Genomic DNA, 13,659 nt, shown 5'->3' with positions numbered 1-13,659 from the left:
ATCGTACATGTGAATGATTGTTTGTAATGACTGTTGAAACTATTTAATAAAGTTTAATAAAAAAGGAAAACACTGACATGGTGAAATTTTAACATTTTATACTATTATGTAGTTCTAAAAACTACAGGCTTGTGTAACAAATATGCTTCCTTTTTGTATATATGCTGTTTTTGTGTATAACCCGAGGGGTTAAACCTACATTTAAAACATATTGTGTGTGTCTAAAGAATGGAAAGACTCCAGGTTGACCGAACTTATGCCATTTTTACTTGAGTCATTGTGCAATACTACAGGCATGAACTGCTTTCTAAACACGCATTGTCTGACAGCCAATCACATTCAAACTACAGTATGTCAGTATCACTGGTAGCTGCTTATACTACAGATAGAGCCTCAGCTACTGAAGTTTAAGAGTTTTTTTTTTTTTAATCTTTATACAGACTGACCGTTTGTACCACTCTTTTAGTTAAACTGGCTCCTTAACAACATGCAATATCACTGCGGAACTGCAAGGAAAAATTAAAAAGTAAATAAAATTAATATATTCACTGTATCTAAAAATTTACATATCACACTACACTATATGACCATAATTTTGTGCACACCTGACCATCACACTGAACATCCCATTTCAGATTTATTCCCCCTTTGCTGTTATAATAAGCTCCACTCTTCTGGGAAGGCTTTCCTCTAGATTTTGGAGCGTGGCTGTGAGGATTTGTGTTCATTCAGCCACAAGAGCATTAGTGAGGTCAGGTACTGATGTTGGGTGAGGAGAGTGTTGTCGGTGTTCCAGTTCATCCCAAAGGTGTTCATTGGGGTTGAGGTCAAGGCTCTTTGAAGGACACTGGAGTTCTTCCTCTCCAACCTTCACACACCATGTCTTCATGGAGCTTGCTTTGTGCAGAGGGGCATTGTCATGCTGGAACAGGTTTGGGCCTCTTAGTTCCAGTGAAGGGAAACTGTAATGCTACAGCATACAAAGATATTCTAGACAAGTGTGTGTTTCCAACTTTGGGGTAACAGTTTGGAGAAGAACCACATATGTGTGTGATGCTCAGGTGTCCACATACTTTTACATGTAAAATACAGCAACATCCAACGGGATTTCCCAGACCATCCTCACAAATATATATGAAATATGAGGAAACAGTACTGTTCTATGTACTGTATCTATGTATAGTATATGTGAATCTATGTATACAGTATGTATTCGTGTCATAAGCCACCATGTGTCTGTCTTACCTTTATCTTTGCTTCCACACTCCTTTCCCATTTCTTGTGTTTTCTTATTATTGTTCCTGTTCTCTTCTTTCCTCTCCTCTCTATGTGCTAATCTGCTGGTATTTATTATTAGTTTATGGAAATATTATAGGTCTTATTTCACACACACAAACACACTCGGACATAATTATAATATCATTTACTTTACTGTACATCTACATTTAAATACGAGTTTAAAATAATGTAAAATAATGTAAAATAAAGTTCATACTGTCCAGTGTGTGTACCTCTCCATCAGCTGCTGTTTCCTGTCTGTGTCTAATCCTTTTGCTGTCTAGTCTTTCTCTTTCTCTCTTGAAATATAACCGTTGAAAAACTTCATAAAACCATTGAAATCGTTTTATTTCTGCATTTATGTGTGAATCCATTTAACATCTCATACCTAAAATACCCTTTCCCATGAGTCATCTATTATAAGGTATGAAAAATGTACATTTATTCGTGTCCCACAATATTCGATCAATGTTTTTACCTAAACACGTTCACCCAAATGAAATATTTGAAACATGTTTGACAGGAAGTTGTGTCATCCAGATTTCCGGCTGATCATGGGAAAACGAAAAGTCTTTTATTCTTGTTCCTTTATCTTTCAGTGATATTAAGATTTTGACTGACGAGGTCACCTTGAAAGTACAATGTTGCTACATAAATTATAGGTTAGAAGTAAATTACTGATAAAAATACATTTTTATCTAAATTGTTCAAATGTCTTGAAGGTCTTTGTGCCATTATCATGGATGCTAGTTAGCCACATTTTGTGTATTTGTAGACACAGAATGCAGTTCCTTTACTGTTACCAATTATTGCTTCATTTTTTATATGCATAACCTCAAATGTCTTTACCTTTATGTTTTAAATGTTTTACCTTTAGATGGTTAAAGTATTAAAGGATGCATTAAAGCAAGAGAAACATTTAAATAATTGTAATCATTGACAAATTGCTGTGGTATAGAAGAAATAAAACACTTCAGGACATGTTGTTATAGGAAAATAACCAACTTAAGGTGGTAACACTTACACTAACACTGCTTTGTGTCAGGCCATATCACACCACTACATCACTGATTATTTCCTTTAACAGCACAGCCCCAAGCGTTTTATTCCATACATACTATGGAACTTATGTGCAGCGGGAGTGTGAGGAAGTCAGCAAATTAATGTGGTACACCTGTCACTGTTCTGGGAATGCATATGAACAAGCTGTTTTCTCTCTCTCTGTCTCTCTCAGTGAGCGGAGTCAGTGTGTGTGAAGTGTGAGCCCAAGCAAAGCTGCTGAAAAGCTGCAAAGTTTTTGTTGTGCTTTGTGTTTTGTCTTTGCCTATTAATATCCTGTGGTGTCAAGGTCAAATAAAAGCTCACCATCCATCTCACCCTGAGTGCGAGGTGTGCTTAAGTTCCATTTGCTGTCTTTTGCCACACAATACAAATGCAAAAAGACAACAAAACTACAAGGAAGAGTTAAGACTCTAGTCTTACTCTGGATGCACAGATTTCTAACATTTTAATAAAAACATTCATAACACAGGATGAGAGAAAGGGTAATTTTATGCTTTAAAAAAAAAAAAAAATTCCACACCCTCAACTATGCCTTAAACTGCTTTCACATGTGACTCCTTGGAGAATCAGTGCTCCAGTGTTTCAGTGAGTTTGAGACTTCTACATCATTCAGCTTTCAGTTTAAATTCAGTCTGAACAATCATTAACAAAAACATATCTACAGTAAAAAAATTAAACCTGATAGCAGAACTAATGACACTGAATCAGATTAGAGATCAAATCTAAGTTACAGAAGGACCTCGCACATCAGAATATATAATATCTTGAGGTTGTTGTTTCTTTACTTTTCCTCTTTTGGCTCTCCTCTCATGGAAATGTAAGGCAGCGTAATTCAGCTCCACATTGTCACAGTCCTGTAGGAATGGATTATTATTAGAAATTATTAAAATATAGAATTATAAGACTTTTAGTGTAACTCTTTAAAACTAATTGCGTGCCCATTTGTAACATCACATGCTGAATATTTACCTGATTGAGGGTCTTGTCTGTCACAGAACCTTGTTTTAATTTCACTGTAGAGAAGAAAATGCAAAAACTGTGAATAGCTGCAATATAGCAGGAAGTAAATTGTTTCATGGATATTCCACAGCATTAAATGTAACCATAAATGAAAAAAAGATCATTTATCTTTAATAAATGAAAAATATAATCGTTGGCAAATTTTTGTAGTATAAGAGGAATGAAACACTTCAGGACGTGATGTTAGTGGAAAATAATCATCTTTGGGGTGACAGTAACACTGCTTCGTACCAGATAAGTATATTTAATAATCCGAAACTTGGTGTATATATATTGCCATTTTTTTTGGGAAATAGCGATATAATCACTAATTAACTGGTGACTCATTGTATATAATGGACATAATACAATATTATCGTAGATTTGTAAATATATAATAATGCAGACTTACCCCTGCGTTGTTCACAGTTTCTCCTTTTATAGGTTAGGACAAAGATCAAAGCAAAGATCACGACCACACACAGTCCCAAAGCTACAGCGAGGCAGATCACTACAGGATCTTCAGGTCTCTCTGTCACACAGTAAATATCACAATATTAAATATTGGCTCAGTGTTTACTTCTATGCTAAACCAACTCATTTCTTTATGTCATTGAAAATGAGAAAAAATAATGATTTGAGATGCAGGGTTTGTAAAAAATAGAAACATTTGTGCCAGAACCTACTGGATGGTCCAATACAAGTAAATAGACACAGAGGAGATAGACAAATAACTACTATGCACTCTGACATATCACTAAAACATCATACTTCTTACCCAACTGTACTCGTGTCCCGTTCCCAAAAATAATCTTCCCACACACAGCCACAGCGCAGTAGTAAGTGCCAGTATCACTGAGGCTGAGGATGTTCTTGGAGAAGCTGTACACACAGGTGTGTGTAGAAGAGCCGCTCTCACACTGATGGCTGCTGTTGTGATGAGTGTAAATGATTTGAGGATGGGATTGTGATGGAGCAGCTCTGAACCAGAGCACTTGGAGATCTGCTGCTCTGCTCTGAGAGAGAACCGAGCACTGCAGAGTCACTGACGCTCCTGCAGGAACCGAGTTCAACACGCTGCTCTGCAACACTGACACTTTTACATCTCCATCACCTGTTCAGTGTAATATAGACAGTGTGGGATCTTAGTTAGTTTCTTTTTAAAGTTAGATCTTTATAATACATGCAGATTGTAGTCTATAAAGCACATGCATTCAGTTAGACATTAAATTTCATAATGATACAGTACATTCATACATCTCTTAATACCTGATAACTATGTTTTAAATGTGCCTTAAGTTTATCTTGTTATATTCCTATCTATACTCCACATATGAAACTTAAAAAACTGCTGTTGTGTTCCAGATCTTGGTTTTTATCCACCAAAGATCTGAAACATATTATCAGTAAAAATTTGTCAGGCTCCATCTATCATCTATCAATGTGTGATTAAAACAAACAAACAAACAAAACAAAACTGGTTTCTGTTATTTGCTTCACTTTCAAATTATGTTTATATTATTTTAATCTTTCTATTTTACATATTTTTTAGATTTTATATATTTACTGATTTATTCATATTTTCCACTGCTATTATTATTATTATTATTATTATTTCCTGTTGTTCTGTTATTGGGATCAAAATTAATTATTAATAGGGATATACAAAAGTTATGCTGTATTCAATGGGAACAAGGTACGAGACTCCAAACATGACCAGATTAAAAAGAGGAAAAAATGTGTAATACCTGTAAAATATGTAACATGTTTTTATAAATTCATTCCAGTATAGTATAAATGCATTTTAAGTAATGATAATGGATATAACATAATGAGGAAATTTAGAACACATTAAGTAACTTATTTAAAATACAGAACTAAATAAAAATGCACATTATTAAGAATGATGAAACTGGTGACTTACATAAATTCTTACCTTTTACTGATAAAAATGTTCCTTTTCCAAACAATGTTACAAACTTTTTTAATCCACAGTAATACATGGCTTCATCTGATGGTTCCACGTTAGCAATTTTCAAATGGCAGCTTTCTTTTAAATTCTCAACAGTAAACCTCGGCGAGTTGAACTCATCTTCAAAAATGGGATTCTGTGCTAGGTTATGAGCTGTGACCATTACACGAGGCTCGTGTCCTACTGCTTGTTTGTACCAAATGATGGCTTCAGTGTGTCCTTCTTTCATTCGAAAGCAGTGTAGAGTCACATTATCACCAGATGCAGCAGTGATCACTGAGTTCGGCTGATTGACAGCGTTCATTTGTGCAGAATCTAATGTTAGGAGCCACAGAACAAAAATGTCATACATAAATGCCACAAAACTTTTTAAGACTTTTGTGGCCATGTCAATAAATAATGGCAATAATGTAAATGAGCTGATTATATTTCTTAAGAAAACATAATAAAAAAAACACCCTTGTGAACTCAGTGATATCAGTGAATAAAACAAACAACACTGTAATCCACATCAGCATCACCATCTTGAACCTGAGGATCATGCATATTCTAAAATACTGAGTAATCTAACAAGTTAATACTGAGCACTTGAGTAAAATATACACAGACTAACCATGAAAATCTATGTTGCTAATTATTTAAGCAGTTATGCTTTGGTTTTTGTTTGTAATTCTTGTGAAAACCTGCATGCTGCAGTATAAATTATGTACAAAACCATGATCACTCACCACTGTGACTAAAAAGCACCACTGTAATCCATAACAGCATCACCATCTTAAACCCCAGACTTTGTGCATGAGCATGTCCTTTCAACAAACTGTCTTATAGTCACACTGAGCATGAGGGGCGTTACTCAGAGTTTAAGACATTTAGAGGCTCAGCCCCCTGACCTCAAACCTCTGTATGTAGAGTCCAAGAGCTTTGCCTCCAAAAAAGAAATTATTGATGAAAACAAAAACACAGTACAAGTCCTATCACTAAATGTGTGTTAGCCACGAGAGTAATTTTGATATGCTTTTTTGATTTCTTTTGATATCATTTGAGTATGGTGGACTTTGGTGGATACTTTGCTGGTGAGGATTGGTTTTATTAGGTTTGAAATTATTGGGATATCTTGTATGGAAATTTTGAATGATGTGGAATTTCGTGCAAATTTTGTGTAAATATCATATAAATATTGTGATATGTATGTACTATGTGTTTTGTTTGGTACAAAATGTGTATATTTATATCGTACATGTGAATGATTGTTTGTAATGACTGTTGAAACTATTTAATAAAGTTTGATAAAAAAAGGAAAACACTGATATGGTGAAATTTTAACATTGTACACTAAATATAGTTCTGAAAACTACAGGCTTGTGTAACAAATATGCTTCCTTTTTGTATATATGCTGTTTTTGTGTATAACCCGAGGGGTTAAACCTACATTTAAAACGTGTTGTGTGTGTCTAAAGAATGGAAAGACTCCAGGTTGACCGAACTTATGCCATTTTTACTTGAGTCATTGTGCAATACTACAGGCATGAACTTCCTTCTAAACACGCATTGTCTGACAGCCAATCACATTCGAACTACAGTATGTCAGTATCACTGATAGCTGCTTATACTACAGATAGAGCCTTAGCTACTGAGGTTTAAGAGTTTTGTTTTTTAATCTTTATACAGACTGACCATTTGTACCACTCTTTTAGTTAAACTGGCTCCTTAACAACATGCAATATCACTGCGGAACTGCAAGGAAAAATTAAAAAGTAAATAAAATTAATATATTCAACGTATCTAAAAATTTACATATCACACTACACTATATGACCATAATTTTGTGCACACCTGACCATCACACTGAACATCCCATTTCAGATTTATTCCCCCTTTGCTGTTATAATAAGCTCCACTCTTCTGGGAAGGCTTTCCTCTAGATTTTGGAGCGTGGCTGTGGGGATTTGTGTTCATTCAGCCACAAGAGCATTAGTGAGGTCAGGTACTGATGTTGGGTGAGGAGAGTGTTGTCGGTGTTCCAGTTCATCCCAAAGGTGTTGAGTGGGGTTGAGGTCAAGGCTCTTTGAAGGACACTGGAGTTCTTCCTCTCCAACCTTCACACACCATGTCTTCATGGAGCTTGCTTTGTGCACAGGGGCATCGTCATGCTGGAACAGGTTTGGGCCTCTTAGTTCCAGTGAAGGGAAATTGTAATGCTACAGCATACAAAGATATTCTAGACAAGTGTGTGTTTCCAACTTTGGGGTAACAGTTTGGAGAAGAACCACATATGTGTGTGATGCTCAGGTGTCCACATACTTTTACATGTAAAATACAGCAACATCCAACGGGATTTCCCAGACCATCCTCACAAATATATATGAAATATGAGGAAACAGTACTGTTCTATGTACTGTATCTATGTATAGTATATGTGAATCTATGTATACAGTATGTTTTCGTGTCATAAGCCACCATGTGTCTGTCTTACCTTTATCTTTGCTTCCACACTCCTTTCCCATTTCTTGTGTTTTCTTATTATTGTTCCTGTTCTCTTCTTTCCTCTCCTCTCTATGTGCTAATCTGCTGGTATTTATTATTAGTTTATGGAAATATTATAGGTCTTATTTCACACACACAAACACACTCGGACATATTTATAATATCATTTACTTTACTGTACATCTACATTTAAATACGAGTTTAAAATAATGTAAAATAATGTAAAATAAAGTTCATACTGTCCAGTGTGTGTACCTCTCCATCAGCTGCTGTTTCCTGTCTGTGTCTAATCCTTTTGCTGTCTAGTCTTTCTCTTTCTCTCTTGAAATATAACCGTTGAAAAACCTCATAAAACCATTGAAATCGTTTTATTTCTGCATTTATGTGTGAATCCATTTAACATCTCATACCTAAAATACCCTTTCCCATGAGTCATCTATTATAAGGCATGAAAAATGTACATTTATTCGTGTCCCAATGAAATATTTGAAACATGTTTGACAGGAAGTTGTGTCATCCAGATTTCCGTCTGATCATGGGAAAACGAAAAGTCTTTCATTCTTGTTCCTTTATTTTTCAGTGATATTATGATTTTGACTGATGAGGTCACTTTGAAAGTACAATGTTGGTACATAAATTATAGGTTAAAAGTAAATTACAGAAAAAATAAATTTTTATCTAAATTGTTTGAATGTCTTGAAGGTTTTTGTGCCATTATCATGTCACACAATGGAGTTCCTTTACTGTTACAAATTATTGCTTCATTTTTTATATGCATGACCCCAAATGTCTTACCTTTAGATGGATAAAGTATTAAAGGATACATGGAAGCAACAGTAACATTTAAATAATTGTAATCACTGACAAATTGCTGTGGTATAGAAGAAATAAAACACTTCAGGAAATGTTGTTATAGGAACATAATCAACTTAAGGTACTAACACTGCTTTGTGTCAGGCCATATCACACCACTACATCACTGATTATTTCCTTTAACAGCACAGCCCCAAGCGTTTTATTCCATACATACTATGGCAGATAGTTTCCACTTATATTATGTGGCAGGTAGGGGTGTGGTTTAGCAGAAGTCTGCAGCAGAAGTGTGAGGAAGTCAGCAAGTTAATGTGGTACACCTGTCACTGTTCTGGGAATGCATATGAACAAGCTGTTTTCTCTCTCTCTGTCTCTCTCAGTGAGCAGAGGCAGTGTGTGTGAAGTGTGAGCCCAGGCAGAACTGCTGAAAAGCTGCAAAGTTTCTGTTGTGCTTTTTGTTTTGTCTTTGCCTATTAATATCCTGTGGTGTCATGGACAAAAATAAAAGCTCACCATCCATCTCTCCCTGAGTCCGAGGTGTGCTTAAGTTCCATTTGCTGTCTTTTGCCACACAATACAAATGCAAAAAGACAACAAAACTACAAGGAAGAGTTAAGACTCTAGTCTTACTCTGGATGCACAGATTTCTAACATTTTAATAAAAACATTCATAACACAGGATGAGAGAAAGGGTAATTTTATGCTTTAAAAAAAAAATAAAAATTCCACACCCTCAACTATGCCTTAAACTGCTTTCTCATGTGACTCCTTGGAGAATCAGTGCTCCAGTGTTTCAGTGAGTTTGAGACTTCTACATCATTCAGCTTTCAGGTTAAATTCAGTCTGAACAGTCATTAACAAAAACATATCTACAGTAACAAATTAAACCTGATAGCAGAACTAATGACACTGAATCAGATTAGAGATCAAATTTAAGTTACAGAAGGACCTCGCACATCAGAATATATAATATCTTGAGGTTGTTGTTTCTTTACTTTTCCTCTTTTGGCTCTCCTCTCATTGAAATGTAAGGCAGCGTAATTCAGCTCCACATTGTCACAGTCCTGTAGGAATGGATTATTATTAGAAATTATTAAAATATCGAATTATAAGACTTTTAGTGTAACTCTTTAAAACTAATTGCGTGCCCATTTGTAACATCACATGCTGAATATTTACCTGATTGAGGGTCTTGTCTGTCACAGAACCTTGTTTTAATTTCACTGTAGAGAAGAAAATGCAAAAGCTGAGTATAGCTGCAATATAGCAGGAAGTAAATTGTTTCATGGATATTCCACAGCATTAAATGTAACCATAAATGAAAAAAAGATGAAATGTTTTTCTTTAATAAATGAAAAATATAATCATTGGCAAATTTTTGTAGTATAAGCGAAATGAAACACTTCAGGACGTGATGTTAGTGGAAAATAATCATCTTTGGGCTGACAGTAACACTGCTTCGTACCAGATAAGTATATTTAATAAACCGAAACTTGGTGTATTTATTGCAGTTTTTTTTGGGAAATAGCGATATAATCACTAATTAACTGGTGACTCATTGTATATAATGGAAATAATACAATATTATCATAGCTTTATAATGATATAATAACTTTGAAAATAGCCATAATGCAGACTTACCCCTGCGTTGTTCATAGTTTCTTCTTTTATAGGTTAGGACAAAGATCAAAGCAAAGATCACGACCACACACAGTCCCAAAGCTACAGCGAGGCAGATCACTACAGATTCCACAGATCTCTCTGTCACACAGTAAATATCACAATATTAAATATTGGCTCAGTGTTTACTTCTATGCTAAACCAACACATTTCTTTAGGTCATTGAAAATGAGAGAAAATAATGATTTGAGATGCAGGTTTTGTAAAAAATAGAAATATTTGTAATTAGACAACTTTGTGCCAGAACCTACTGGATGGTCCATTACAAGTAAATAGACAAATAACTACTATGCACTCTGGTGTATCACTAAAACATCATACTTCTTACCCAACTGAACTCGTGTCCCGTTCCCAAAAATGATCTTCCCACACACAGCCACAGCGCAGTAGTAAGTGCCAGTATCATTGAGGCTGAGGATGTTCTTGGAGAAGCTGTACACACAGGTGTGTGTAGAAGAGCTGCTCTCACACTGATGGCTGCTGTTGTGATGAGTGTAAATGATTTGAGGATGGGATTGTGGTGGAGCAGCTCTGAACCAGAGCACTTGGAGATGTGCTGCTCTGCTCTGAGAGAGAACCGAGCACTGCAGAGTCACTGACGCTCCTGCAGCAACCGAGTTCATCACACTGCTCTGCAACACTGACACTTTTACATCTCCATCACCTGTTCAGTGTAATATACACAGTGTAAGATCTTAGTTAGTTTCTTTTTTATAGTTAGATCTTTGTAATACATGCAGATTGTAGTCTATAAAGCACATGCATTCATTTAGACATTAAATTTCATAATGATACAGTACATTCATACATCTCTTAATACCTGATAACTATGTTTTAAGTGTGCCTTAAGATCATCTAGTGATATCCTTATCTATACTCCACATATGAAACTTGGTTTTTATCCACCAAAGATCTGGAACATATTATCAGTAAAAATCTGTCAGCCTCCATCTATCATCTATCAATGTATGATTAAAACAAACAAAAAAACTTTTAACTAGTTTCTGTTATTTGCTTCACTTTCAAATCGTGTTTATATTATTTTAATCATTCTACTTAACATATTTTTTCTATTTTATATGGTTACTGATATATTTATTCATATTTTCCACTGCTGCTATTATTATTATTATTATTATTATTATTATTATTATTATTATTATTATTTCCTGCTTTTCTAACTGTTATTATGATTAAACTTCATTATTAATAGGGATATAAAAAATGCAATGGGAAAAAAGTACGAGACTCCAGACACGACCAGAATGAAAAGAGGAAAAAATATGTAATATGTTTTTATGAATTCATTCCAGTATAATATAAATGCCTTTTAAGTAAAGATAATGGATATAACATAATGAGGAAATTTAGAACACATTAAGCACCTTTTTTAAAATACAGAACTAAATAAAAATGCACATTATTAAGAATGATGAAACTGGTGACTTACATAAATTCTTACCTTTTACTGATAAAAATGTTCCTTTTCCAAACAATATTACAATCTTTTTTAATCCACAGTAATACATGGCTTCATCTGATGGTTCCACGTTAGTAATTTTCAAATGGCAGCTTTCTTTTAAATTCTCAACAGTAAACCTCGGCGAGTTGAACTCATCTTCAAAAATGGGATTCTGTGCTAGTTTATGAACTGTGACCATTACACGAGGCTCGTGTCCTACTGCTTGTTTGTACCAAATGATGGGTTCAGTGTGTCGTTCTTCCATTCGAAAGCAGTGTAGAGTCACGTTATCACCAGATGCAGCAGTGATCACTGAGTTCGGCTGATCAACAGCGTTCATTTGTGCAGAATCTAATGTTAGGAGCCACAGAACAAAAACAAATGTCATATATAAATGCCACAAAACTGTTTAAGACTTTCATTAAATTGCTGTATGCCTTCACTGGTTATACATTTAGCCTCTAGAACCATTTGAGTTAGATTGGAATCAGAGAGTTGAGTAAATACTGCGTAAGCGCATTCAAAAACATTTAATTATCCAGGTAAGATTTAATTTAACTGAATAGAAATGTACCTAGACTGGCCATGTCAATAAATAACGGATCAACTAAAATACTGAGTAATCTAACAAGTTAATACTGAGCACTTGAGTAAAATGTACATAGACTAACCCTGAAAATCTATTTTGCTAATTATTTAAGCAGTTATGCTTTGGTTTTTGTTTGTAATTCTTGTGAAAACCTGCATGCTGCAATATAAATGATGTATATTACAAAACCATGATCACTCACCACTGTGACTAAAAAGCACCACTGTAATCCATAACAGCATCACCATCTTAAACCCCAGGCTTTGTGCATGAGCATGTCCTTTCAACAAACTGTCTTATAGTCACACTGAGCATGAGGGGCGTTACTCAGAGTTTAAGACATTTAGAGGCTCAGCCCCCTGACCTCAAACCTCTGTATGTAGAGTCCAAGAGCTTTGCCTCCAAAAAAGAAATTATTCATGAAAAACAAAAACACAGTACAAGTCCTATCACTAAATGTGTGTTAGCCACGAGAGTAATTTTGATATGCTTTTTTGTTTTTCTTTTGATATCATTTGAGTATTGTGGACTTTGGTGGATACTTTGCTGGTGACGATTAGTTTTAGTAGGTTTGAAATTATTGGGATATCTTGTATGGAAATTTTGAACGATGTGTAATTTTGTGCAAATTTTGTGTAAATATCATATAAATATTGTGATATGTATGTACTATGTGTTTTGTTTGGTTCAAAATGTGTATATTTATATCGTACATGTGAATGATTGTTTGTAATGACTGTTGAAACTATTTAATAAAGTTTAATAAAAAAGGAAAACACTGACATGGTGAAATTTTAACATTTTATACTATTATGTAGTTCTAAAAACTACAGGCTTGTGTAACAAATATGCTTCCTTTTTGTATATATGCTGTTTTTGTGTATAACCCGAGGGGTTAAACCTACATTTAAAACATATTGTGTGTGTCTAAAGAATGGAAAGACTCCAGGTTGACCGAACTTATGCCATTTTTACTTGAGTCATTGTGCAATACTACAGGCATGAACTGCTTTCTAAACACGCATTGTCTGACAGCCAATCACATTCGAACTACAGTATGTCAGTATCACTGGTAGCTGCTTATACTACAGATAGAGCCTCAGCTACTGAAGTTTAAGAGTTTTTTTTTTTTTAATCTTTATACAGACTGACCGTTTGTACCACTCTTTTAGTTAAACTGGCTCCTTAACAACATGCAATATCACTGCGGAACTGCAAGGAAAAATTAAAAAGTAAATAAAATTAATATATTTACTGTATCTAAAAATTTACATATCACACTACACTATATGACCATAATTTTGTGCACACCTGACCATC

General features: G+C 34.7%; 2 protein-coding genes across 2 annotated transcripts; both read right to left on the bottom strand.

The window, feature by feature from the left end:
• Window positions 1-3,062: 3,062 nt before the first annotated feature.
• LOC128318616 (uncharacterized) lies at window positions 3,063-6,085 on the bottom strand. Its single transcript, XM_053235587.1, has 6 exons — window positions 6,043-6,085; window positions 5,276-5,626; window positions 4,118-4,453; window positions 3,752-3,871; window positions 3,310-3,353; window positions 3,063-3,194 (listed from the first exon to the last, which is right to left on the bottom strand). Exons 1-6 carry the CDS (start codon window positions 6,083-6,085, stop codon window positions 3,063-3,065), a joined length of 1,026 nt encoding a protein of 341 aa, XP_053091562.1.
• Window positions 6,086-9,420: 3,335 nt separating this feature from the next.
• LOC117597669 (uncharacterized) lies at window positions 9,421-12,587 on the bottom strand. Its single transcript, XM_053235586.1, has 6 exons — window positions 12,545-12,587; window positions 11,751-12,101; window positions 10,617-10,952; window positions 10,250-10,369; window positions 9,788-9,831; window positions 9,421-9,672 (listed from the first exon to the last, which is right to left on the bottom strand). Exons 1-6 carry the CDS (start codon window positions 12,585-12,587, stop codon window positions 9,541-9,543), a joined length of 1,026 nt encoding a protein of 341 aa, XP_053091561.1. The 3' UTR covers window positions 9,421-9,540.
• Window positions 12,588-13,659: the final 1,072 nt, after the last annotated feature.

Source organism: Pangasianodon hypophthalmus, chromosome 7 (genome assembly GCF_027358585.1).
Source record: "Pangasianodon hypophthalmus isolate fPanHyp1 chromosome 7, fPanHyp1.pri, whole genome shotgun sequence".
Classification (NCBI taxonomy): domain Eukaryota; kingdom Metazoa; phylum Chordata; class Actinopteri; order Siluriformes; family Pangasiidae; genus Pangasianodon; species Pangasianodon hypophthalmus.
The sequence above is the reverse complement of the archived record's forward strand: the minus strand, read 5'-3'. Positions and strand labels throughout refer to the sequence as shown.